This window comes from Penicillium cosmopolitanum, assembly GCF_028827165.1.
Source record: "Penicillium cosmopolitanum strain IBT 29677 chromosome Unknown utg000003l:1.0-3747932.0:1.0-3751027.0, whole genome shotgun sequence".
Lineage (NCBI taxonomy): Eukaryota > Fungi > Ascomycota > Eurotiomycetes > Eurotiales > Aspergillaceae > Penicillium > Penicillium cosmopolitanum.
This window is the reverse complement of record NW_026622673.1, coordinates 1,728,768-1,752,699: the sequence shown is the minus strand read 5'-3', so window position 1 is coordinate 1,752,699 and position 23,932 is coordinate 1,728,768. Positions and strand designations below refer to the sequence as shown.

The window sequence follows — 23,932 nt, the reverse complement described above, 5'->3', positions numbered from 1 at the left end:
TATTTATTCTATATACGACTTTACGTACACAAGGATAATTTCGGCTATTAATCCTTAACGGATATAGTAGCCATCTAACGCCTTAGTTCGATCGAATATATACTGAAAACGATATTATACTACTCTGTATACCTTCGCATTCATCATATCTACTACAACCGCTTAATGTTGGGTATTTCGCTGTTTTAAAGCGTATATACGGTTAATTTGTAAGCGATTTAGCCCGAACTGACTATAATCATATCGACAAGCTTGATTTTCTAGCAGATTATCCTTGCGCACGATTAGAAGCTTTCCAGCTAAATATCGTACAAAGCAGCTTCGCAGCTTCTAGTATAGTACCAGTTAATACAGAAAGAGTACTTTCTACGCTTAATATCTCTATCCGAACACCTATACCACCTAGCAGCAGACCAAACAGCAGATCTAGCTAATTTATACCAAAAACGCCTAGAACAGCGATTCAGCTAGAAAAGCAAGCTTCTATGCTTAAAGAGCTATTAAAGCAGCGATTACACAGCCTGCCTACACTATCAAAAATCATGCTTGATCAGATTATCAAGGGCTACTGTATAGCGCTACACAACACTGCGCTACTAGCAAAGGAGAACTCCGATCTACGCGCAGCGAATGAAAAGAAACGTCAAAAGCGCACTCGATCGACTAGGCAGATCGCTTACGAAGGGGGTCTATCGGTTGAAGAGGGCCTACATCTAGCTCAGCAGCCAATTAAGCCTGTAGAAGCTGATGAGGTAGTATCGCATATGCAGGACAATTTACCTACTCAGCAGGATCAGCCACGCAAGAGGGCCCTGCCTACATATAGTGGATGCGGGAAGATTGGGCATAAGATCAATCAATGTAAAAAATCGCTAGTTTAGGATTAATTAATGCGTTTTGGTTGCGATATCCTATTTTAACATTTTATCATGGGGGTGGGTGTCCAGGGACGGCCGGGTGTCCAGATCGGCCGGGAACTACGTTAGTAGGTATGAATTCCTGGGTTTCTTTATTGTAGTAGCAAGACCCTAGCTACGCTGTTTGATCAAAACATCCCGTGTGTAACTCTTTCCAAGGTTACCTTCTTAGTCTGAAAATACTAGTGTTCTATATACAACTTTGGACAAAACTACAGTAGTACTATAAAAGTTCCTAACCCCTGATTGTCTACTAGTATTATTGACCATCTTCTAAGACTAGTAGCAGACCAGTACCTACCTAAGATAGAGTAGATTAGCCAATCTATTCCATCTTGGGTAGGTACTTGTTGGGGCTCATTAGCAAGATAGCTGAGACTACTAGGGAAGTCAGAATACTTATAATTTTAGACTCAGAAGTTACCGACAGCCTTAAAGACGGTCAGGTAAAATAGCCCTATATACAGCTACTGACCACCTGCGCTTGCGGAGCACCGTATCTATTCTAACAAGACTGCAGCTACTTGCGCTGTTTGATGGTTTCCTGTCAACTGGACATAAATGGGTTCCACCCATCATCACTCCTTCTCTACCACCAGACTTCCCACACTTACCCACTACCTTAAACATCATCTACAGGATCTGCCTTCCATAACAAGCCGCCTTGACCCCACTACAAACGAAACATCCCACTACAACTGAAACCGCGACCAACCTTCAAAATGGGTCGCTGGGGCTGGCGTACGTCCTCAAACGCAAACCCCCAAAAAGAAAACCCTAGTTAGTACTAACTCCCAAATCAGGCCTTTTCAAAGGTGACCAGGATCTGGACATAAGCAGCACCATGAAGAATACCTTAAAGTCAATACTGAAGACTGGGAGCTCAATCTCTCCAATCTAGTCAACCAAACCGACATGCTAGCGTCGGAGGAGGCGCGGGCACGATGCAAATCGCCCGAATACGCCCAAGTGCTCGCCAACGAGATGATCCCCTGAATGCGCAACAAGCTCGGCACGGAAGCTCTAACCGATAGGCTCTTCGACAAATGTCGCACACTAGAGACCAATCCCACTAACGACTACCCATTCGATCGAAAGTACACCACTATCATCCTCGGCAACCTGGTAATGCGTACCGGGGCGAAGATTCGTGATCGGGATCTTAAGCACCTTCGCGACATTGTTCCTGATATTACCTGCCGTGCCCAGTATGCTGGGCCATTCGCCGACGGAGGCTTTCGACTCCCTGGAAAAGTGCAGTTTATCGCCGCGCTTGATCACTACCAGGAGGGTGTTCCGAGAAATTTCGCCGATCCAAGGTGAGTGGGATATTCGAGTTCTATATTTTGGGGCCATTGGGTGATTTTGACTAACTGATGCGGGTTGAAGTTGCTTTCGCTGTGGGAAGATGGAGTGTGATATTAATCATGCGCTTCTCCGATGCGGGAAGTGTAAAAAAGTCTGGTACTGTGATAAGGTGAGTGCTGAATACTTCCGCGGTTCGCTTTATCATGAAGTCCCTGGGCTCTTTTTCAGATGCGAGAACAGGATGAATGTCTGATAACTTTTATTTATGTGTATAGGAGTGTCAGAAAGGTCATTGGCCCGCGCACCGACTTCATTGCAAGGCTGCTGGGACTTACTTTAGCCTGAATGTTTAGAACGAGGGTTACGACTTTGTCCCAGTGTGTCTATCTCTACCAAGACTGCGTAGCCATGTGAACACAAGAACATGATAATGCGAGGAATGCTATTTCTAGATAGTTTGAGGGAAATATTGATGGTTCATGGAGCAAGAAGAGGCAGGGTGGAATTTCCAGGGTATCGATAACTACTAAGGTAGTATGTAATGATAAGCACGATGTCCACACGATGTCCAATATTATCCTATGACCCATGACCGATTTATCACTAACTGTTCCAGATGGCCTCGGCCGAGTAATGATTTATCGAAGTATGTCTCATACGACGCAAATAGAAAAGGAAGCCAAATCGATTTAATTCAGAGCAAGAACTTGTTACCAGCTAGTATGCACAGAAGAGCTCGAATGAGCCCAAGGCAATGGCCAGCAGATATAAAGCATACATTATCACCTCAACCAAAATATCCAACCACGGAGCATTTATGTCAAGATCCACCTGGCGAATCATATCACAAATGCCACGATCAAACTGGTTGGAGCTGACCAAAACCCCCAAAGCAACTCTGTCTAAACGCAGTCCCATTCTGTCAAAACCACCAAACAGAAGAGAAAGCGAGATCCAAGTAAACGTGATTATCGATCGATCAATAAACAGGAACACCATGGCCAGTCAAAGATCACGCGAATCAGATGTACCCTATCGACCTTCACTGGGCTGGCAAAGCTTCCACTTCCCCTTCGACTTGCAACGACCAGAGCAGCACTCATCATCCTTGCGACAGAAATCAAGGTGAACGCTGCACTCCTTATGCGGCCCGACCATGCAGTATCTAAAACTCGGCCCATCATGCTTCCAATGCTCGCACTTGTGTCCATCGCGACAGTCGCCGTCAGAATCACAGCCAGGATGGCAGGTTCCTTCAATACACCGGTATCCCCAGTCACACTCGGTGTTCACTTGGCAAGCATCGAGATAAGGAGGAGCCGATACAACACTGAAGCCTCGAGTCTCGAGGAGCGAGGCTTCGCCCTCTTGCCACATCTTCTCGACTTGGGCATCAAACTCGGCTTCCGTTGGTCGGACCATAGCGACGTGGATATTCGGACCATTATCGGAAGAAGTTGGGATTATGGCCGTCAGTGTAGCAGCAGTAGCTCCATGGGCCTTTGTTGTGCTCGTGCTTGTTGGACCATTAATGCGATCCGGCGAAGGGTGGTAGAAGACGCCGATGAGTGTAAGGAGGAGGACGGCGCCAATGAAGATGAGGGCCCCGATAAATATAGCCCACCATAAACTCCATTTGGATTTCTCCGCATCGTCTTCAAAATCGCCCTTCCACATGCGTTTGAATTCAGCCCACTTTGTGGGCTTTTCGTAGTCGTAAATTGGTAGTCGGGGTTTGGCCGTGTTGTTCGTGGGCGTAGTAGTAGTTGGAAAGGCGGGGGTTGGCTCATTTGATGGGCTCCCGGGTGTGTAGGTGGTAGCTGTGGAACAGTAAGTATCTTGAAGGTAGTTGTAAAGAATGGGTTCTGGCTGAGTGAAAGGCACAGTACTCACCTGCTGGCATCTGTGGAGTCTCCATCGGTTTAGGTGTCGTTCGGGTCACAGTGTGTAGTAGTATATTCAGATCGGAAGGGTTGAATATTGAACTTTGAAGCCAGCTATATATAACAAGAGTAGGCTTTCGATGTTATATGCCCAGTGGTTTTGAAACAGGTGTGAAGAGGACCGGAGGAGTTGTAGTTGTTGGAGGCGGCAACGGAAATGGAAGTATGACTGGAGGCAGACGCATCCATGGGTTCATTCATCGCCGCGTACATTTTGGGCAGCACTTTCCCTGAATTAGAGAACAAAATAGAGACTGCAATAGTACCAGTAAGTTTTATGAGGGAAAAACAATTATGCCATAACAAGACTCGGAGGTATTCCTACTCGGGACTCGGAAGTGAAACAAAATCCAACTTGAATACAAGCGCCATCAACTAGACTTCTTTGTATGATCCGATCCATAGTAGTGCCAGTATAAGCGAGAACCTTTAAATATCCAACCAGTAGAGCAATGAGGATGACGACAGGGGGTGTTACGGAATTTTTCTATTGAGAAAAATGTAGAGTTCTGTGCAAATCTCAAGACCAGTAGGTTGGTTAGTTTGAAGTATTCATTGTTTGCTCTAGGGCTATCTATCTCAGGTTGTTATGACGGGAATGAAATGCAGGGTCTGAGGATATGCAGACTCAAGAAGTGGTCCTGACGGGATTGGGAAGTCTTTCGATTGGAATTTTTGATTCGAAGTCTTTATTCAAGCGCAAGTTGCCACGACCTCATGAGCTAGGAGTTTGGCTTGAGGTCTGTGTTCTACTCGAAGTAAAATTCGAGGGCAGTGTCATACTAGTAGGAATATTGGTGTCAGCCATAAGACGTCCTGTATTGCCATATTCGGAGATGTGCTCGGAATATCCAGCTTTGATTTCGACGCGTTTGTGGAGAACTGACTTGGATGTGTGGGAGAAAAGGGCTGTGGTAAAGAGTCGACCGAGAATACTGGACACAAATTGAGATGAATCCATTAGTCAATGTCGTAGAAAATGATCACGGTAAAGCCGAGAAGAAGCGAAAGAGACGCCAAAGATGTGGCCAAAGTCGAAGATGTGGCGAAAGTCGAAGACGAAGCCAAATATAAGGCCAATGGCAACGATCAAGCCAAGACAAAACCCAAGGACGAAGCCCAAGGCATAGAAAAATACGGACATAGAGGTGAGAGTGAGGATGACGATGGGAGTGAGGTGAAGTTGAGGATAAAGTGGAAGTTAAATTTAGAGTTGGGAATAAACAAATGAACAGCATAGGGCACAGGGGAAAGAGCAAGCATTAACCTGCGGCTTCCTAAATTCCAATATTCACCCAGTAACTTGAAGTACTCGGTATACTACTTACTGCCAATTCTTAATAGTAGTACTCTATAATAATACAAAAAATAAAGACGACTAGGATACCTGGTAGATAATGGACCCCCAGATACCATATACTATAAGTACTAACAAGAAGAGATATAGCATGGAATCCTAGTAGAGTGCCGGGGCATGGAAAGTCTTGATCTATTGGTCTAGCATACACTCAAATTGGTGAATCCCAACTGCCAGACCAGAACGTGGTTTCAACCACCTCCAGTACCTCCTCCAAGAACTCACCACGGCTACTCGTTCCGACCATGATCTTATAAGTGCCACTGTGGCTGCACCAGCTGCTGCTCTTCTCGTCCCAGAAGCTGGTTGAACGAATAAGATTCAACTTAATAGTCACGGACTCCTCTGAACCAGCTTGCACTCGCACCTTTTTAAATTCCTTCAGTTCCTTGACTGGTCGTCGGATGGGAGATGATAAGGGAGCAATATATACTTGGACAACTTCAGCTCCGTCCCTGCATCCAGTGTTTCGCACCTTCCACTGCACTTGCAGTGTATTTTCGGACCCCCTTGTCGTCTGGAGGTCTGAGATTTTGAATGTGGTATATGAAAGGCCGTGGCCGAAGTGAAAGAGCGGGTCAAGTTCCAGACTGTCATAGTAGCGGTAACCCACGTACACATCCTCACCATACAGTACACGACCGCCTTCGGATCGGTAGTTGAAATATGTGGGATTATCCTTGAGTCGTCGTGGGAATGTGAGAGGAAGCTTTCCGGACTAAGGGTAATATTGTCAGCTGAGGTTATTATATGGCTCCCTGGATATTTTCTTACCGGGTTGACATCACCAATAATAACATCTGAAATAGCATGGCCCGTTTCATTTCCACCATACCAAGCATGAAGCACGGCCTTCGCATTATCGATCCAGGGCATCTCGACCGGTGTTCCACTTTGGATCACAACGACTGTATTCGGATTGGCCTCGAGAACCTTCGAGATCAACTCATCCGTGTTAGGTGGAAGCTTCATGGTGGTTCGATCCTCACCCTCCGACTCCCATTCAGAGCTCAGTCCGGCAAAGAGGACCACCTGGTCAACGTTGGAAGCTACTGTGACAGCTTCAGCAATGCCTTCTTGAGGCACGAGTTGTTTGCAAGCACCAAATCGGAAACCTCCATGTCCGAAATCTACGACACCGGGGACTTTGAAGGTGCTCGTCTTGCCACATCCCCATTGCGTGAGGATCTTGTATTTCCTGCCCGCCTCCATTTCCAAAGATACAACCTCTTCCATGGTTCCACTCCCAAAGAAACTAGTTCCCGCCCTCTGAACGTCGGCATTGTTGATCAGAAGCTTCCCATCCACGTATAGTCGTCCAGTTCCGTGCACTGTGAGACCAAAGTCATATGTACCAGAGGTTTCGGGAACGAAGTAACCCTCTGCGTCCGCATACCAGGTCGGCTGTAACTCTGGGTGGTTATAGTCCATGAAGATGACCATAGAGTCGGTTTCTTGCCGCGTCTCAAGAGGCTTTCGTGATGCATCCGTAGGGGGCTCATTGAAGATCTTCAACGAGAATCCAGGGACGCCTTCCTCGGTGCGAAGATGCTTTCCAAGGAGCGGCAGCATCTGATGCCCATAAACGCCTTGAGCGAACTCAACGCCACCCTGGGCGGCTTCCACGAGGCCATCATAGGGCGTCACAGCACGGTATGGGTTCAGTGCAGCGCTTCCACCACCACAATAAGTGGCGATCCTCGAGTTGGGGCCAATCACCGCAATTTTCTTATGCTTGTCCAAAGGAAGAATGCTATCTTGGTTTTTCATCAAGACGACTGCTTCTGATGCGATCTTTCGCAGAAGTTTTCTATCTTCGGGGCGATCTAACTGCGTCTCGGGTGCATGATCTGGCACGCCTGATTTAGCTGCCTTTTGAACGAGTTTCAGGACAGCACGGACGCGGTCGTTTAATGTCGCCGCTGTGATTTTGTTTGATGTGATCGCATGGTTTAGGGCTGCGCCACGCCATCTCGGCGGACCTGGCATTTCCAAGTCTAGGCCTGCGTTGATAGCCTCGGTAGTACTGTATGTTCCAAACCTAATCATTGACGTTAAATTGTTAGCGACCAAGGCCATTCCTTTTTGTTGTCTCGATGCTACTCACCAATCGCTCATAACCAAACCGTCCCAACTCCACTCTCCGCGAAGAATGTCACGGAGAAGGGTCGGGTTCTCTGCGGCGTGTAAGCCATTCACTTTGTTATACGCAGTCATGATGGCATCTGGTTGACCTAGGGCAATCGCAACCTGGAATGGAAGCAAGTAAATTTCCCTCAACGCGCGATCAGTCACAATTGAGTTCACTGCCATGCGCTCGTGCTCTTGATCATTGCAAACAAAGTGTTTCAGGGTCGCACTAATATTCTTCTCCTGGAGACCTTTACAGTAATGTCCCGCGAGGATACCCGACAGCATCGGATCTTCAGAGTACGACTCGAAACCTCTGCCACCAAGCGGGCCTCGAGCGATGTTGATGGTCGGCCCGAGAATGACATGCGCGCCCTTGGCCTTGGCCTCTGCGGCGAGAAGATGGCCAATTTCTAAGACAAGGTCCCTGTCGAAGGTCGCGCCGATCGCAGTTCCGCAGGAAGACATGCTGCCGGGACACTGCTAAAGAAATGAGTACCTCGTACTCCGTTCGGACCGTCTGAGACTCGAATCGACGGGACTCCAAGTCGAGGAACTGGTACGGTATGCCAAAAATCGTCTCCTTTAACGGAAAAAAGAACATTGTCAGTCTCTCTTTTCTTTTCGTTTTGCATATGCAATGGGTATAGGCGAACCTGTTAGAAGCGCGACTTTTTCATCCTGGGTGAGCTTCTTCAAGATTGCTTCGATGTCGGCCTCTGCGATCTGTGCAAAGGATTCGTCCACCACAGCGGGCGAAGTTTCAATTGTCGACATTGTGTCAATTCCCCTCGCGACGAATCGATTTGTAGGAGAGGAAAGGAAGAAAAAAATACATCGTTCAAAACCGCCGGTGAACGCAGGCTGGCTAAGTACCCTCGGGAAACCAAGAATCGGTACATGTACCCATAAAAATCCATCAGCGCGTTCAAATGGATCAATATTTCGCGTGTAGAGCTCTGCTCGCGCAGGAAGGCCCTACGCAATTACTTCAACCCATCGGGTGTGTACACTTTCAAGTTGTCGGCGGGTCACAGTCTCCACCGAGTATATGCAAACGCAAGCTGATTGCACCACAAACGCCCGAGACCCAAACTTCAACAACAGCGATTTGTTGACTGATTCTCCGTTTCTCCTTTTCTCCGTTTCTCCGCCTCCGCGCCGGCTGCCAAATTATCGAATGCCGACCCCGGCGTCCCCAGTCCTCCACACAATCATCCCGCATTTACGTTCCCGACCGGCTGGAGCAATGCCATCGGGTGACCATGTGGCCGAATTTTTCTAACTTGAAACGGGGATAGTTAGTTGCTTCAGTGGCTGATTGGCCAATTCCTTCAGTCCCTCGTCTGATTTCCCTTGGTTTCGTTCCGAGTCAGGGCGTAGACGTTCCCCGGAAAAACGCCCCTAGGGGGACGACGATGGAACCGTCGGAAAATAGCGGCACTTGAGGCATCTCGATTTCTAGTTAAAAGGGCCTCGTCGTTCCCGATCATCCCCTCGATTCCCTATCTGTTTTATTTGATCTTCATCTCCCATTTGCCTACACGATGGGGACAAAAAGCGCCGACGCCAGCAGCAAGCCTGCCGAAGAAGATCGTCTTGCTGCTGTTCTTCCACCTAATACAACACCATGGTGGAAACAGGGGCATCTTCTCCAGCTCAATTTCATCATCATCTCTTTGGTTATGTACTCGTCGGCCAACGGTTATGATGGATCATTGATGAACGGTCTCGAGGCCTTGACCCAATGGAAAGAGTTCATGAATCAGCCCGCAGGATCATGGCTTGGTTGGATCAATGCCATCTACTGGCTCGGATGTGGTGTTGGATATCCCACTGCATCATGGATCGCCAACCGTTACGGCCGCAAACCAGGCGTATACGTTGGCTATATCTTCCTTACGCTGGGTGTCGCTCTGCAAACCGCTTGTCAAAACGACACGACCTTTTTGTTTGCACGTCTATTCCTCGGATTTGCATCCGCCCTTTTTGGAAACTCCGTTCCTCTTCTCATCAACGAGATCGCGTATCCCACCCAACGTGGCGTTCTGAACTCCCTCTTCATGTCGGGTTGGTACGTTGGCGGCACAATTGCCGCCTGGGTCGTCTTCGCTTCACGAACATATACATCCTCCTGGGCTTGGAGACTTCCATCTCTCTTGCAAGTATTGGTCCCTCTCGTCGGTCTTCCTGGTTTCCTCATGGCCCCTGAAAGCCCACGTTGGTTAGTCTCCATGGACCGAGAGGAAGAAGCTCGCGCAATCCTTGTCCGCTACCATGCTGGCGGTGATGTTAACTCCCCTTTGGTCAACTATGAATTCCAAGAAATAATTTCCACGATTCGCGCGGAGAAGGAGGCAAATAGCAACGGCAGCTATGCCGAGATGCTCAAGACACCGGGTAACCGTCACCGTCTGATGATCTCGATTAGTCTGGGCATGTTCGGACAGTGGGTTGGCAATGGTGTCATTTCCTACTATTTATCCCTGATCCTAACATCGGTCGGTGTCACTGAGGTTCGCGACCAAACTTTGATCTCAGCTTGTCTGCAAATGTGGGATCTATGCTTCGCCATCCTGGGTGCATTCTTGATTGACCGACTCGGCCGTCGACCACTATTCCTCGCCTCTGCCGGTATCATGTTCATCAGTTATGTGCTCGTGACGGCACTATCGGGCTCTTTCGCAGTGACGAATAACACTGCAACTGGCGGTGCCGTGATTCCCTTCCTCTTCATTTTCTTCGCTGGATACTGTATCGCACTGTAAGTTCTATGTCCCGTCTTCATTCAAAAGAAAGTCTCTGTCTCTTCCTTCATTTTTCTAACTACCTTTCGCCTTCCAGAACACCATTCTTGACCTCATACCCCTGCGAAATCTGGCCCTACCGTCTCCGATCACGCGGTCTCACCGTGACTTGGGTTTCAACCATCTGCGGCATGTTCTTCAACACCTTCGTCAACCCAATCGCGTTGGCTGCAATTGCGTGGCGATACTATATCGTATTCATTGTGGTTCTTGTGGTGTTTGCTGTTACTGCATTCTTCTTTTACCCGGAGACCAAGGGCTATTCGCTCGAGGAGATTGCTGTCATCTTCGATGGCCCCGAGGGATTGCCGAGTGATGTTGCCGAAATGGCTACTGGGAATGGCGATATCAAGATGGATAAATCGAACATTGCTCATCATGAGTCAGTTTGAAATCTTTCGTTATTATTAGAAGCAGGCAAAATGCAATAGAAATTTCAACCTTCACCTTTTTTCTATCTTCACATTTATTATCCCCAGGAATTCGATCAGTGTCCACCCAAGTTGGGAGATGCATCGTATTGATTCCCTCACTGCTGTCCAGGCGCGATAGTATATTCGTAGATTGCTGAACATAGTCGGCAACTTGCTTTGATATTGGATCGTCTGGATGTAATGGACAAGACAGGAGACTTGCTGCGATATCTCGGACTTTATTCGCGAGGTGCAACCCGTTCGCTTCCAGGGCTGTAGGCGGGGAGTTGAAGATGATAAGAAGAAGCTGACGAGACAAAGCTTCGCGGTCAGCCCACAAGGCTCGCACGTCGAAAGAAACTTGGCAGTGAGGTTGTGCGGCTTCCAATAGATCCATGATGAGACTCTGTAGCCATAGATGAGTAACGTGTATATTCACTCTCATTGACGAAAATTGTGTGCCCGAATCATTCAATTCCCCGGCAGCTGGGGCCCCATTTGTGTGCGCCCAGGGTTGGAAAATGGCTGGAGCATCATCTAAAAGATGCTTCAACTCGTGAAGACGGGTTTGATAATATGCCATTTGAGCGTCGAAATCTTTCACTCGCACGCACGGACAAGGTTCATGTTCTGTTGTATCCGAATCAAGACTTCGGATCGACGCCCAAAATATGCGGGAGTGTAGAATAAATCCGGATGTGAGGAAGGGAGTCGGCTTGGGGGGAATACGACTTCGTGTTCAAAGATAAACTCATCGTCAATCTCCAGAGGGATGAGATCCTCCGCCTTCACTAATTGTAATACGGCCGGGTCCAAGTACGTGAGTCGCTCCCCTTGTAAATTTTGCAAGCTGGCATGGCTAAATGGTAATTTCAGCTACAATTCGATCAACGATGAGGAATAGATATCGTAACTCACACATAGCAGTAAAACACTAGCCAGAAGCCTTTTTTGCGGAGCTGGGTCTCAATGCAGTTCAGGCCTTCATAATCGGAGATGCGATGCAAATTTAATAGCCGCGCGATTTGCATAGCCTCAACACTCAACATTCGCGACCAGTTGTGGTCTCCAAGCTGTAGAAAGGCGGCAAAGAAGAGATAGGGTATGGAAAATTTCTGAAAATTTAGTTGATCAAAATAGGAGGAGCTCCGCAAGGCCAATACTTTCTTATAGCAAGAATGAACAAACTCCTTTCGAGATGAGAATTTCAATGGGTGTGCATGGCTTTTATAAACGGGGAATCTGCTGGCTAAAGTGGCCACGACCAGCGCGGCGATGGCAAGCGTAACGGCGCAAAAGCCTTCATCCTCGCAGTCTTGATCAGCTAGCAAGGCATCACGAAAAGATGGACGATGAACAATTGGAACTAATGGATATAGCCGATCCAAATAGTCTTGCATTAAAAGCTTGAATAATTCGCGATTGTAGAGATCATCGGTCACATGTTGTAGCTTTGGGGAACGTAGCTCCTGCGTGTTCGCCCTGGCAGCCATTCCAGGCGCCGTCAGTACTTATTCTCTATTGCGAGAAGCCAAGCCATACCTTTTCTTAGGACCGCGTGTTTTCGAGGGGGAAACGAATGTACATCGCAGGTTCAACCTCTTGCAGCGCTGGCAGTGTGATGGAGCCTGTGAGGATTGCGACGGGAGAAGATGGCATTTGACCTTGCGTTTACGGCACATGTCACAAGCCTGTGTGGCGAGATCTACCCTGGGGATTCCATTCTGGTATAATTCGTCAGACATAACGGCTACACTCGCTCCAGACGATGGAGATGGAGAGCACTGGGGAAGGTAGAAAGTTGGCCGTGGCGGGTAGATTCTCCGATGACCGCCCACCTGGCCAATCACAGCCCAGAATTCTATACAGCAAACATCGATCACCACCATGCTTCCATTGAAATAAATGCGTAGGAAAATCCGATTCGTATCTATTTAAAGATAGCCAAGGTGGGAATTGAGTGAAATGCTCACTATCCCTGGCCGATGAAGGCTGCGAGGATGAACAGGTTTATTTTCTGACTGACGCCCTATCTCGTTACTACGTATATCGATCAACGAAGAGAATTTTCAAAAAAAAAAAAATTTACTGGAGCTAGCATCCCACGCCATGTGTCGAAAGTAGACACCACCTAAGAATCAGATACGGCATTTCAAAACTGCCGGGTGCATGACTCCTCCGATTTTCAACTTGGCCCAATCATCCTCAACACCCTCTTCAACGTCGGGAAAAGGACCCATTGGCGTGATAGCCTTGGGGTTGATATCATAGTGACTCTTGGTATACTAAGAAATGTCAGAGTAGGTAATTTGAATTTCACGAAATCGGCGAGACTTACATTTTCCTTGATATGCTTGAAATCTGTCGATGCCTTCGCTGCATCAACATTCCAATACAAACCCTTCAGCCAATTATTCAACACGGGATAATCATGTCGGATTGTGCCCAAGTTGCACTTAAAATGTTGGACATAGACTGTATCGAAACGAATCAATGTGGCATAGAGTCGAATGTCCAGCTCGGTGATTTGTTTCCCAAGTACAAACGGACCGCCATTCTGAGCGATGAGGCGTTCGAGCTTATTCAGCGTAGCAAAAACAGGCACAACATTTTTGTCGTAGTCTTCTTGTGTGGAAGCGAATCCAGCTTTGTAGACGCCAGCATTTACGTCGGACTGCATCCATGGCGTGATTTCGTCGATTTTCGCCCGGAGATGGGCTGGGTACAGATCGATTGACGCGAGTGATGGCTCGAGGAATTCATCAAATGCATTTGGGAGCCAACGCAGAAGTTCCGCACTTTCCTATAAGCAGCAAAAATTTATTCACTTTTTTCCAAACAAATATGCGTGGAACGATGCTTACATTGCAGACTATTGTCCCACCTTTCTTGTCCCACAAAACAGGTACTGAATACCGCCCTTTGTAGTCCGGATCGGCGCGGAAGTAGATTTTGTGCATGTAATCCTCTCCAAAAAGGTGATCGACTGTTGCGCCGGGATACTCGTCATCGGATACAGGAAACCGCCATCCCGGCCAGCCTTGAGCGTCACCTTTCGGGTACGGCATCACGATGCTGAGACTAATGAAGTCGGTAAGGCCTTTCAGGTGGCGCACAAAGTTTGCTCTGTGTGCGAATGGACAAAAGAGACCGATGTAAAGATGATACCGATCCTTTTCAACCGGAAATTCAGTGCTTGGTATGACGCCGTGCCATCCATCGGCGGTACCGGGCTCGTGAATTTGCTTGGCGTTTGTAGACATGTTAATATTTCGAGTTGGTATGGGCTTTCCGGAGTGATTGGAGATAATAGCGAATGTGCAGATATAGCAATTCAAGAAAACATCAATGTGTGGGGGTCGGAGCTATTGGACTGACGTGAGATGGCGAGTCCCGGTCGAGGGTTATGCTGATTGATAAGAGCAAGCGGAAATATTCCGTTATCGCATACCATCAACCTTGCCAGGGTGGAAGGTAAATTGATATATACAACTGGCGGAAGAGGCCAAGTGCAGTAAGCTTACCATCGCAAATATCTGCAAGCTCTGCGGCAAACTTAGAATTATCCGCACGCCCTTAACTCGAATTTGCAAGAAGCAAACAGTGACGCTGTTGATGATCGAAGCCCACTGCGGCCACCTATCTGACTCCTGAGTACTCCCATCAAAGACATCATGATCTCTATTGATTCTGTCTCATTTGATATGAGCCAAGCCCCCTTTGGAATACCAACACATCTTTCAGCATGCCAGGCACTACCATTACGCAAAGAGTGTTGACATTTGAAGCCTATCTAAACCCCCTCACACATTCTACGCATACAATATAGAATTTTGAATATTGCTGATCACCCAGGTCCTCACCAGGCTATTTCTTCAAAAATGCATGAGAAATCTATACAGAAGAAAACAAAAATAAAAGAAACATGATTTATATTTCTTTTAAGATTCCCAGATGATATTCGGAGCGGGGCGCCCGGAAAGCATGTCGATACGGCAATCGAATTCCAGGGTCTGACTCGCGTCTTTCCTTGTTGTATTGCATCCTATGCCTGGTCTTGCTTTTCCCTTGTTTATTGCTTGCATTACCATTTTGTGCCCTCTCCAGTCCATTTTATTTTCTTTTCCTGTTTTTGGTCTTGTTCCCCAACCTGAAATCCGATAACAGAAACCTGCCCAGAGTTGTGCCCCATAGCACTTCTGCTCCCGTAGAACACAGAACACGTGGGTCGGAACTCGACCGGAAGCCATATAGAGCCCTTTCATTATTTACCCTTATCCAGTGCGCATTATCGATCAATATTTCCCCCTTCCTCTTGCGTAAGCTAGGAGTAGAATCGTCACACTGAGACTGAACATGGCGAACGCCCACGTTAGTAATCAAATAAGGCCCGTCCGGCGAAAAACTCATCTGTTTGGGAATTTTATAGAAAGCAATCGTCTGATGCAGCGCGCCTGTGACCATGTTCTACAACCATATGGTGTGATCCGGATAGGTAAATGCCAGCAGCTGGCTATCGGACGAGAAGGCTAACGGTAACGTCAACGCTCCCTGGGAATGGATTCGAAGTGTCTGTTGCAATGTGCCTGTAGCTAAAACGATACAGCAGCAAGAAGCACCGCCGAAGGCCCGGATATGTAGATGACGAAGGAAAGAAGATTGGCAACGACGACCGCAAGTGACGATTCCAGGGAAGCAGCTATGATGAAGGAGAGTTTACTGAGGACGGCCTTTTTGACGAGGATCTGCCTTTTGTGATATGGAGAGCGAAGAAACAGGGATAATACTACTACTATAGAGACTTGCATTGTTGCAATTGACGTTACTTTTGCCAGAATGCTCAGATACTCACAGAGATTAAGATACGACGCAGTGATCAGGCAAGGCAGTAGTAGCGGTTCGATGAAAGTAATAATAGCCTGAGTAGAAGAGGAAGAGACGAAAGCTAGATACAGGTGTAGCCAGTGGCTGGCCTACGTGAATTCCATCCCCGTTAAGCATCAAATTGGCAACAACCAAGTTCGTTACAGCGTGTAGATAAAGTCTTGATTTTCGCGATCGGTAAGATCAAGGAACCTGTGAGACTCAATTAGCTATCCACTTCATTGGGAGGCGGTAGAAATGGAACAACTCCATTATGAATCACTGGGCAAACTAACTCTTGGTTCTCAAGTCTGACATAACCAGGGTCTGATCGGATAGCGCCCTTGCGTCGGTTTTCCTTTTTATACCACCACCAAATGAACAGCAGAATGAATAGACATACCCCCCAGCATGCAATAATAGTAATTTCCGCAGAGACGTAGCGTGGAGCATCTTGGGGGCGAAATGTGAGGGGACCTGGACAGATTAGCCTACAGTTCGCCGCCGCATCGCAATTAGAAATAATAGTATAGGACTTACCAATAATATTACCAACGCAGTAACCGATCAAATATACAGCTGCAACAGTAGTTTTCTTGGTGTAGCCAGCGACGTTGGATGAGATCAATGACAGGAGAGCCACGAAGGATGTTGGAAAAGCTTGCGTCAGGTAGTATCCGACTAGTCGCCCGGTGTTATTATGAAGCGGGAGAGCCACAATTAAGATTATTCCCACAGTAGCAGTGGCAAGACCCCCAAGACTGGTTAGGATTCGCTGGCCAGTTCTGTCACCGATATAGCCGTTTAGAAGCAGGGCAACAACTTCTACTGCACCGGCAGGTGTACCATAAAGTAAACTTTGCTCGGGCGTATAACCGAAGCTCACGATCTAGAAGCGAATATAATTAGTTCACCGCCAGGTAAGATCGAAACTACAATAGTAGGTGTGACATACCAATTGGCTGAAGAAGTTCGTAATACCTCCATTAGGAATATCGGCAATCAGTGCGAAGAAAAAGAATGCCCATGTCATCGGGTCCAGTAAAGCCTCTTTAACTTGGTACCACTTGAAGTGCTTATTACCAATACCTTGCTGGTTAATACGCACACGAGCAACAGCCAATATACGATCCTCTTTCGACAGCCAACGTGCGTTCAACTGACTGTCTGGTACCATCCAGAGGAAGATAAGACCCAAAGTAACGGTTAGTGCCCCTGTAAATAAAAACACAATCTTCCAGGGGTCAATAGAAGACCCATGCTTTTGTGTACCAACAGCTATTCCGTAGGCCACCAGACCACCTAGAATCTGTGCCCAGCCATTGAAGCTATACCAGAGATTCACACGTTGTCCTTGTTCATTCCGGGTATACCACTATATAAGCCTTCGTTAGTACCATGAAGCTTCCTATTGTCGAACTGGTTGAATATAAAGTATTGATTTACCTGAGAAGTCAAGAGTGCGAAGCCCGGTGTTACCGCGGCTTCAAATGCACCCAGGAAGAAACGGACTGCAAGCGCCCCCGGGTAATGCTTGACAGCGGCGAAACAGCATAGAATAGTACCCCAAATCACAATGCAGGTGCCTGAATATTTACCAAGTGGTAGGAGTTGCAATAATCTGGTAGTGGGATATTCCCAGGCAATATATCCTGTTCATTAATTAGCATCAAGTATTGACTACTACTAGACTAGTAGTACTAGTAGTAGCATGGATATGTTGTTAAATGTTCTTACCAAAATAGAAAATACTGCCGAGCCACTGGTACTGGTCTGCAACCAGTCCTATATCCTGTTTCAGGCCCATAATACTAGCATATGACAAAGTGGTCTCTATTGATCTCGTTAGATTAAAGACTCCACAGAGTGATTACTTTCCAAGGTTGTATTTACTATCAAGGAAATTCATCCCATAGACACAGCACATGATAGGCATGATGTGCCAGTCGATGGTTCGCAATAAACGACGATTTGTCGCTTCGTCGAGTTCCACTGATTGGCCCTGCAGATTCTCAAAGATCTTCATGGCCTCATCTGCATCTTTGGCATGCTTTACCAGTGTAGGATCGGCATTCTTCATGATAGATAGCTCGATATCCACGCCGGTGGACACGCCTTGTGTGTCGTGGTCCGAGTCTTTCGCCATGATGAGGCAGGACAGGGTGGTACCAATGGGTGCTTGAAAAGGATAAGCGTGAAGGTAGAGAAAGGGTTCCTTAGGTTGATAATCTCATAAAATTGAGGGATGCAAAGGGGTTAAATAGAGTAGATCCAAGTGTCCGAGCTTCTGTGGGGAGTGATAAGGTATTGGGTCGAAACCAAATAATACGAGCCTGATATTTTCCCAAATGGAATCCCCAGAATCCGGGGAACTCGGAGGAGGGGGCAAATCCGACATCGTTCGGTTCACCAGACCAGATGTCTGGTAGAATCGGGCCCATTGGATGTACCGCAGTCCCCCCCCCGGGATGAAGAGGAGAGAATCCTTCCGTTTGAGCATAAATCTGCCGTGGCACCCAATTAAAACCTATTTTTTCCGGTAAGCACTATTGAGGCATTTCGTTGCACTTGCGCTGAGTCTAACTGACCAATTCGAGGGGCTGGGAAATTTAGACTCGCCCGGATGGCGGCTACCAAAATTCTCTTCCATATACGGTTCATCTCTAATTTCTTTAAAAACATAGTCTTTCTCGGTGTAAACTACCAATCACTCCAGGGTTTGCACACGAAGTCGGTTAATATTTCTTCACTACTGGATCCAGCCAGCAATAGGGGTCTAGGTGCCGAGAACAAAATCGCATTTCATCAATTCATAGACATGGCACCACAGGGCTTGTTACCAGGTGTCACCGGAGCGATCCTTGCCCTATTCTCCTTACAACTTCCTCCTATCGGGCGGAAATGGCTCTCTTGTAATCCGTTGCGATATAAGGTGTCTGCATGGCAATTTACATGCAGGCCAAGGATATGGCCGGCTACCTGACCTAAACAAGTAGGAGGATATCGTGCAGAGTGTAATTTTTCCAACTCACTGAATCGCCAAGCTCGCCATTTTAGTATTGCGATTCTGTGCTATACGCCTCCGCACCGGAGAATTTTCGGAAACCTCATACTGTACTAGCGCAAGCGGCATGGTTTCTGGTCTCCAGGGCTTGGCCTGCGTTGCTCCCGGCCATTTGCTGGCTAGAAATGTATCGCCAAGGGAGGAAGCGTCGTCTTGGCTTGGGAGCGGGCGGTATTTGGCTCTCATCATTCCTGATATCCACTGGTGTTTATGTGTGTCCTCAATTGAAATGATGAGTCGGTACATGTACTAACCTAAACTTGGAGCCCAATCCTACATATTCTAGGGTCCGTTTGATATGCGATTTAGGATCCATATGCGGCTCTTAACGATCTTCAGAGCTCTGGGTCTCTCTATAGACCGCAATTGACTTTGAAGAAATCAGTCTAGTCCTAAGAACGGCCAAGAATTAAACATCCAACTTGGGATCCTTTTGTTTCAAGGTTTCAGATATGCATGCATGACCTTCGGAATGGGCCGAATATATTATGAAATATCATCCCTGCCACGAGGTTTCCCGCGGTGAATCCAAAGCTACGAGGAAAGTTAGTTTCCAATTCGACGAGAGCAATAAAGGGCTGAACCTGGAGAAAAACGCAGCCAAGGTGTGGGGAATCTTATTTAGTTGCGCGGCAAGCGACCAGAAGCCGCTTCCCCGCATTCCTTCCATTGGGTTGGAGTTGCCATGAACACTTCTTATTGGTTCATGTTGGCTTCCTGGGGGAAACCTTACGGCAGTTTGGTCAGTTTTGTCGTGTTTATGCTTTTGGTGGATCTGATTCCACTGTCTCCTCAGGACTAGTACAGCTTTCCAGCTTAACTGCAAGGCTATACACCTCCCTTTTGCCCCCTTTCTCGCTATTATAGACTTAGTATCATGTATCAAATGTACCTGTTCCCCAACAATCAGGCTTCTACTGAAGTTTTGAGCTAATCAACATCTAGGTCGTTGGTGAAATTCCGGAGTAACGAGGCATAAGAGTATGGTCAGTAACCAACTCCAATATCGTTCGAGCAACGACAGAAAGACAAATCCAAACGCGGGTCACTCCTCGGTGGCACACCATATCCCCCTGTTACCCATGGACATCAATCTTCTGCCGTTTCGTACTGCTACATTGCATATAACGGTCTCAAATGTGATTGTTGACCCCAGCGTTTCGAAAGACACATGCACTTTGGAAATCCCTTGTTTCAGACACATCGCTGTCAAGGAGTATGGGGCTGATTGCTTTTACCGAAGGAACATAGGTATAATTAATGTTTGCAACAGCAGATACTACTATCTGACCACTGCCGAGCCAGCCTTTCCAACCAGTCTCTACGAAGCAAAAGGATCACAATCAACAATGCGCTAATCGCGCAAAACAACCAAATTCAATATTTTGCTATCATGTATCATGTATTTTTCCTCCCAAGACCAATCAAAGCAGAGTCCGCATATCATCCATGTTACGAATACCAGCCAGATTACCCGCCTTAACACGCTTAAGCGTAAGAGCCGCAATCAAAGCTGCACCAACACCCGATCCATCCTCAGCAGCCATGATAGAAACCTTATCCTTCTCGTTCGGCGCCCAGTCCAGAATCTCCCGCAGAGCCTGAGCACCACGAGCCTTGAAGTGGGGGTACTTGGTGAAAACCGAGCCATCGGCACCAACGTGGCACGACTCGATATTCTTCTTCGTACAGATGGCTGCGACACCACAGGCGGAAAGACGCGCAGCGCGGGTACCGATCAATTCGGCCAGACGACGGATCATCTCGAGTTCGGGCTCGGTGGGACGAATGCCGAGATGGCGGTCGAAAACCTCTGCTGTCTCGGTCAAGTTCTCGTAGGGGTCTTCTTCGATTGCGGCGAGGAAGGACGCGTCGAGGAGGTAGGGCTTGCGAAGCTTGGAAGTATCTTGGCCCTTGAAGATGAGGTCTTGGTGCGAGTCGATTAGATCGATTAGGGCGAGGCGGAAAATTTCGCCGAGGTATAGGCCTGCGGTCATCTTTTCGAAGGCTTGTTGGCCTGGTCGGGGCGAGTCGCGGTCGATGATCTCGTCGTATTTGGATAGTGGGAGGACGACGCGCTCGTTGTCGAAGGCACCGTATTCGCAGTTGATGGCGACGGGCATGTCTGGGGGTAGGTTCATGTGTGCGAGCTTGGGGACCGAGCCGACGTCTTCCATGTAGGCGGCGTTTACGCCAGTTCCGAAGATGCAGCCGATCTTCATTTCGGGGTCTGTGTATGCGGAGGCGATCATTGTGCCGGTGGTGTCGTTGATCAGGGCTGCGACTTTGATGGGGAGACCCTGGGTGATATTAGATTGGAGACGACAGAGAGGGGAATGGTATAGATCGGACGAGACATACTCGCTTCTTCAGGATGTTCTCCAGAGGGGGAACGACGTCCTGGCCCTCGACACCGTCAATGTCAAAGCCCTTGGTCCAGCGCTGCAGAATTCCGTGGTCGATGTAGTCTTGAGTGGCAGGGTAGGAGAAGGTGAAGCCCAGGGGCAGCTTGGCGAGATCCTCATTCTCGTGATGGTGCTCGATGAATTGCTGCAGACAATCGGCAATGTACTCCCACAGCTCCTCAGCGGTACCGGTGCGGAGCTCCTCGGGCATCTTATACTTGGATTGGGTGATGTCGAAAGCGCCCTTCTTCTCGGTCAAGGTGATCTCGCAAACGCGCAGGTTGGTGCCGCCCATGTCGAGGGCGAGGAAAGTACCTTGCTCTTCACCGTCGGGGAAGCCAAGGACCCAGGTAACGTTCATCGGCTATGGTGTTGTCAGTCAGCTAATGTTTCCTGATTCTCCATTCCATTCCATTGCCTGTTGCATGTGGAGTGCGGGATTCTCACAATGTTGCCGCCCTCAACGGTCAGACCTATGCAAAGCAACCCTTGTTAGACAGCGGACCTCGGTGCATCACAGAATCAGCAACGTACCCTTCTCCAACTCCTTGACGAAGTGGTTGACGATCTGCTTCAGCTTGGCACGGTCCACGGTAAAGGCATCTTCGAAATCCTTGATCTGCTGCAGCAGGTTCTGCGGCAGATCGTGCATGGAACCTAAGAATAACAGGAATCATCAGCATCGCGAAAGGGCATAGATAGGCAGGGCGGGGGTTCGTAGAGAAGGAGAAGCTTACCCTTGCGGGAAGGAGGCTGCTTAGGACCAATTCCAACCATATTGAATGTAATTAGATGGACAGATGAAGTGATTGTGCAAGGGAAGGGGAGAAAGGGAAAAGAATCAAGTGGGATGAGAGGTGGGGATGACGATGGACGTGGGGCAGGGATCGCCTTAGCTTGTTTTGGCTGCGGTGGACGGAGGGGCCAAGTGCGACTGGTGAACTTTGGGTTAACTTGGCTTGGGAGATTACTGCTAGTATTCGTATTTATTCTATCTGTTTTTTATCTAGGGTACTTTCATCTTCTACACAGTACGATTCTACTCTACTCTACTGTATGCTGCCGACTGACAAGCGGTGAGCCCATTATGGTATTCTTTCATGATCATATCTACCTGTCAACTCAACACTAATGCGCTTGGTGCGCCAAGTGTGGGAATACATGGCTCAATCCACTCACAGTCTCGGATTCTTGCTCTCCGCCATGTTCATTGCTTTGGTGGCTGCTTCTGCTGCTGCCATTGCTTCCCCCATCCAGCTTCTCCCTCACTCTCTGCTGGTAAGCATCGGTCAAATGCAGCGAGCGGTCAACTTCCTGTGTCAGACGATCCACTTCCTCCCGCAGACGTTCGTCCCGGTCCTGCGGCGCATTCTCTCCTCCGTCTGGGTCTGGTTCTGGATCTGCGACTGGGTCTTGGGCTCGGGCTCGGTTTCCCCCCCAAAGCGCCTCCAATTCTTCCTCCCACCCCATCGCCTTGGCAAACTTGCGCACTCCAGCATCACAATCGCCCAGGAGAAGGACATCGTCAGGTCGCGATCCCATCCCGCCCACTTTTTGCATATTAATCAAAACGCGAGGCACCCCGTCACTGACCAGTGAGGGAAGACTAGCAAACGGTTGGACTGACAAACTCGTCCCCATCACGATGCACAAATCCGCCGCTGCCGGCAGCGAGCGATTTTCAAAGAACGATGATGGGAGTGCCTCGCCGAAGAAGACAATGTCGGGTTTGACGTAGCCACCACATCCGCAACGAGGAACCTTGCCCTGATCCACCATCTTGTGCATCTCCTCGTCTGGGTACGGAGTCTTGCATTCGATACAGCGCTGCGAGGCAAAACTGCCATGGGCCTCGACGATCATCTCCCCGGGGACCCCGGCTTGTCGCTCGAGACAGTCGATATTTTGAGTAAAATGCTTCAACAGCATCCCCTTGTCGTAGAGTAATTTGATGAATGAATGGGCGATGGTTGGTCGGTATTTCCAGGGTACAGCTCATGTGCCAGCGCGTAGAATGGCTTGGGGTTCTCGCGGAAGAAGGTGATGTCGAATACATCTTCCGGTTCCTCCAGGTCCAGGAATGCCAAATTGGCGTAGAGACCAGTATCTGGAGATCGGAAATCGGGGATGCCTGCCGATGTGCTGATTCCGGCTCCCACCTGCAGAAGCAGTTAGCATTGCATGAGAGAAAATGAATATTTGACATACCATCAATACAATTCGTTTCACATCATTCTGCTTGATGTATTTGGCCACCGCCTCCATGCTGCGCGCCTCCAGCACTGAAGGCCGAGTGGACTCGTCCACTACAGTAGACTCTTCGTTCCCCATGGCACGAGCACGAGGGCGCCTAGGCTGATGATGGGGATGGTGCCTAGGGTGTTGGTGGCGGGATCTGCGTCGGTGTCCTATTCTGACGAAGTGTAGCAGCCACTAATGCTCAAGGATGTAAATTGTGCGTGATTGAACGAAGCCGAGGTGATCTCACGTTGAGAGAGACTTTTTGCGTGATGGAAGAGAAATGACGTTTGGTTGCAATCTCGACGAGTACAGCAGCGCCTTTTTTAATCAGGAGAACTTCAAACCTCGCACAAACACAGCTCCCCTTTTCCTTTCTAAATAGTGTTTGTTTTTTGAAAAATAACCCTACAGCAAACAATTGATCTTTGTATAAAATCAATTCCCATTGAATTTCTCCAACCAAAAAACGAAAACGAAAAAGGCG

General features: G+C 48.1%; 10 protein-coding genes across 10 annotated transcripts; 3 read left to right on the top strand and 7 right to left on the bottom strand.

The window, feature by feature from the left end:
* Positions 1-1,639: 1,639 nt before the first annotated feature.
* N7509_000700 (uncharacterized protein) lies at positions 1,640-2,240 on the top strand (the record flags this gene model as incomplete). The annotated part of the gene is made up of 3 exons (XM_056625337.1): positions 1,640-1,658; positions 1,741-1,840; positions 1,952-2,240. 3 exons carry the CDS (start codon positions 1,640-1,642, stop codon positions 2,238-2,240), a joined length of 408 nt encoding a protein of 135 aa, XP_056493919.1.
* A 1,017-nt stretch (positions 2,241-3,257) lies between these two features.
* On the bottom strand, positions 3,258-4,143 carry N7509_000699 (uncharacterized protein; the record flags this gene model as incomplete). The annotated part of the gene is made up of 2 exons (XM_056625336.1): positions 3,258-4,045; positions 4,119-4,143. 2 exons carry the CDS (start codon positions 4,141-4,143, stop codon positions 3,258-3,260), a joined length of 813 nt encoding a protein of 270 aa, XP_056493918.1.
* Positions 4,144-5,147: 1,004 nt separating this feature from the next.
* Positions 5,148-5,399, top strand: N7509_000698 (uncharacterized protein; the record flags this gene model as incomplete). The annotated part of the gene is made up of 1 exon (XM_056625335.1): positions 5,148-5,399. The coding sequence occupies one exon, from the start codon at positions 5,148-5,150 to the stop codon at positions 5,397-5,399; it is 252 nt and encodes an 83-aa protein (XP_056493917.1).
* A 277-nt stretch (positions 5,400-5,676) lies between these two features.
* N7509_000697 (beta-glucosidase) lies at positions 5,677-8,432 on the bottom strand (the record flags this gene model as incomplete). The annotated part of the gene is made up of 5 exons (XM_056625334.1): positions 5,677-6,243; positions 6,300-7,566; positions 7,633-8,135; positions 8,162-8,238; positions 8,312-8,432. The coding sequence occupies 5 exons, from the start codon at positions 8,430-8,432 to the stop codon at positions 5,677-5,679; spliced, it is 2,535 nt and encodes an 844-aa protein (XP_056493916.1).
* A 770-nt stretch (positions 8,433-9,202) lies between these two features.
* Positions 9,203-10,854, top strand: N7509_000696 (Major facilitator superfamily domain general substrate transporter; the record flags this gene model as incomplete). Its single annotated transcript, XM_056625333.1, has 2 exons — positions 9,203-10,419; positions 10,500-10,854. The coding sequence occupies 2 exons, from the start codon at positions 9,203-9,205 to the stop codon at positions 10,852-10,854; spliced, it is 1,572 nt and encodes a 523-aa protein (XP_056493915.1).
* A 621-nt stretch (positions 10,855-11,475) lies between these two features.
* Positions 11,476-11,924, bottom strand: N7509_000695 (uncharacterized protein; the record flags this gene model as incomplete). The annotated part of the gene is made up of 2 exons (XM_056625332.1): positions 11,476-11,734; positions 11,794-11,924. 2 exons carry the CDS (start codon positions 11,922-11,924, stop codon positions 11,476-11,478), a joined length of 390 nt encoding a protein of 129 aa, XP_056493914.1.
* Positions 11,925-13,013: 1,089 nt separating this feature from the next.
* Positions 13,014-14,138, bottom strand: N7509_000694 (putative cell wall organization protein/glutathione transferase (Gto3); the record flags this gene model as incomplete). Its single annotated transcript, XM_056625331.1, has 3 exons — positions 13,014-13,160; positions 13,214-13,678; positions 13,740-14,138. 3 exons carry the CDS (start codon positions 14,136-14,138, stop codon positions 13,014-13,016), a joined length of 1,011 nt encoding a protein of 336 aa, XP_056493913.1.
* A 1,826-nt stretch (positions 14,139-15,964) lies between these two features.
* On the bottom strand, positions 15,965-17,884 carry N7509_000693 (allantoate permease family MFS transporter; the record flags this gene model as incomplete). The annotated part of the gene is made up of 6 exons (XM_056625330.1): positions 15,965-16,215; positions 16,279-16,627; positions 16,694-17,113; positions 17,185-17,390; positions 17,476-17,571; positions 17,632-17,884. The coding sequence occupies 6 exons, from the start codon at positions 17,882-17,884 to the stop codon at positions 15,965-15,967; spliced, it is 1,575 nt and encodes a 524-aa protein (XP_056493912.1).
* Positions 17,885-20,226: 2,342 nt separating this feature from the next.
* N7509_000692 (putative hexokinase Kxk) lies at positions 20,227-21,984 on the bottom strand (the record flags this gene model as incomplete). Its single annotated transcript, XM_056625329.1, has 5 exons — positions 20,227-21,102; positions 21,164-21,571; positions 21,655-21,680; positions 21,742-21,864; positions 21,945-21,984. The coding sequence occupies 5 exons, from the start codon at positions 21,982-21,984 to the stop codon at positions 20,227-20,229; spliced, it is 1,473 nt and encodes a 490-aa protein (XP_056493911.1).
* A 351-nt stretch (positions 21,985-22,335) lies between these two features.
* N7509_000691 (NAD-dependent protein deacetylase hst2-1) lies at positions 22,336-23,538 on the bottom strand (the record flags this gene model as incomplete). Its single annotated transcript, XM_056625328.1, has 3 exons — positions 22,336-23,139; positions 23,211-23,366; positions 23,416-23,538. 3 exons carry the CDS (start codon positions 23,536-23,538, stop codon positions 22,336-22,338), a joined length of 1,083 nt encoding a protein of 360 aa, XP_056493910.1.
* Between the last annotated feature and the right edge of the window lie 394 nt (positions 23,539-23,932).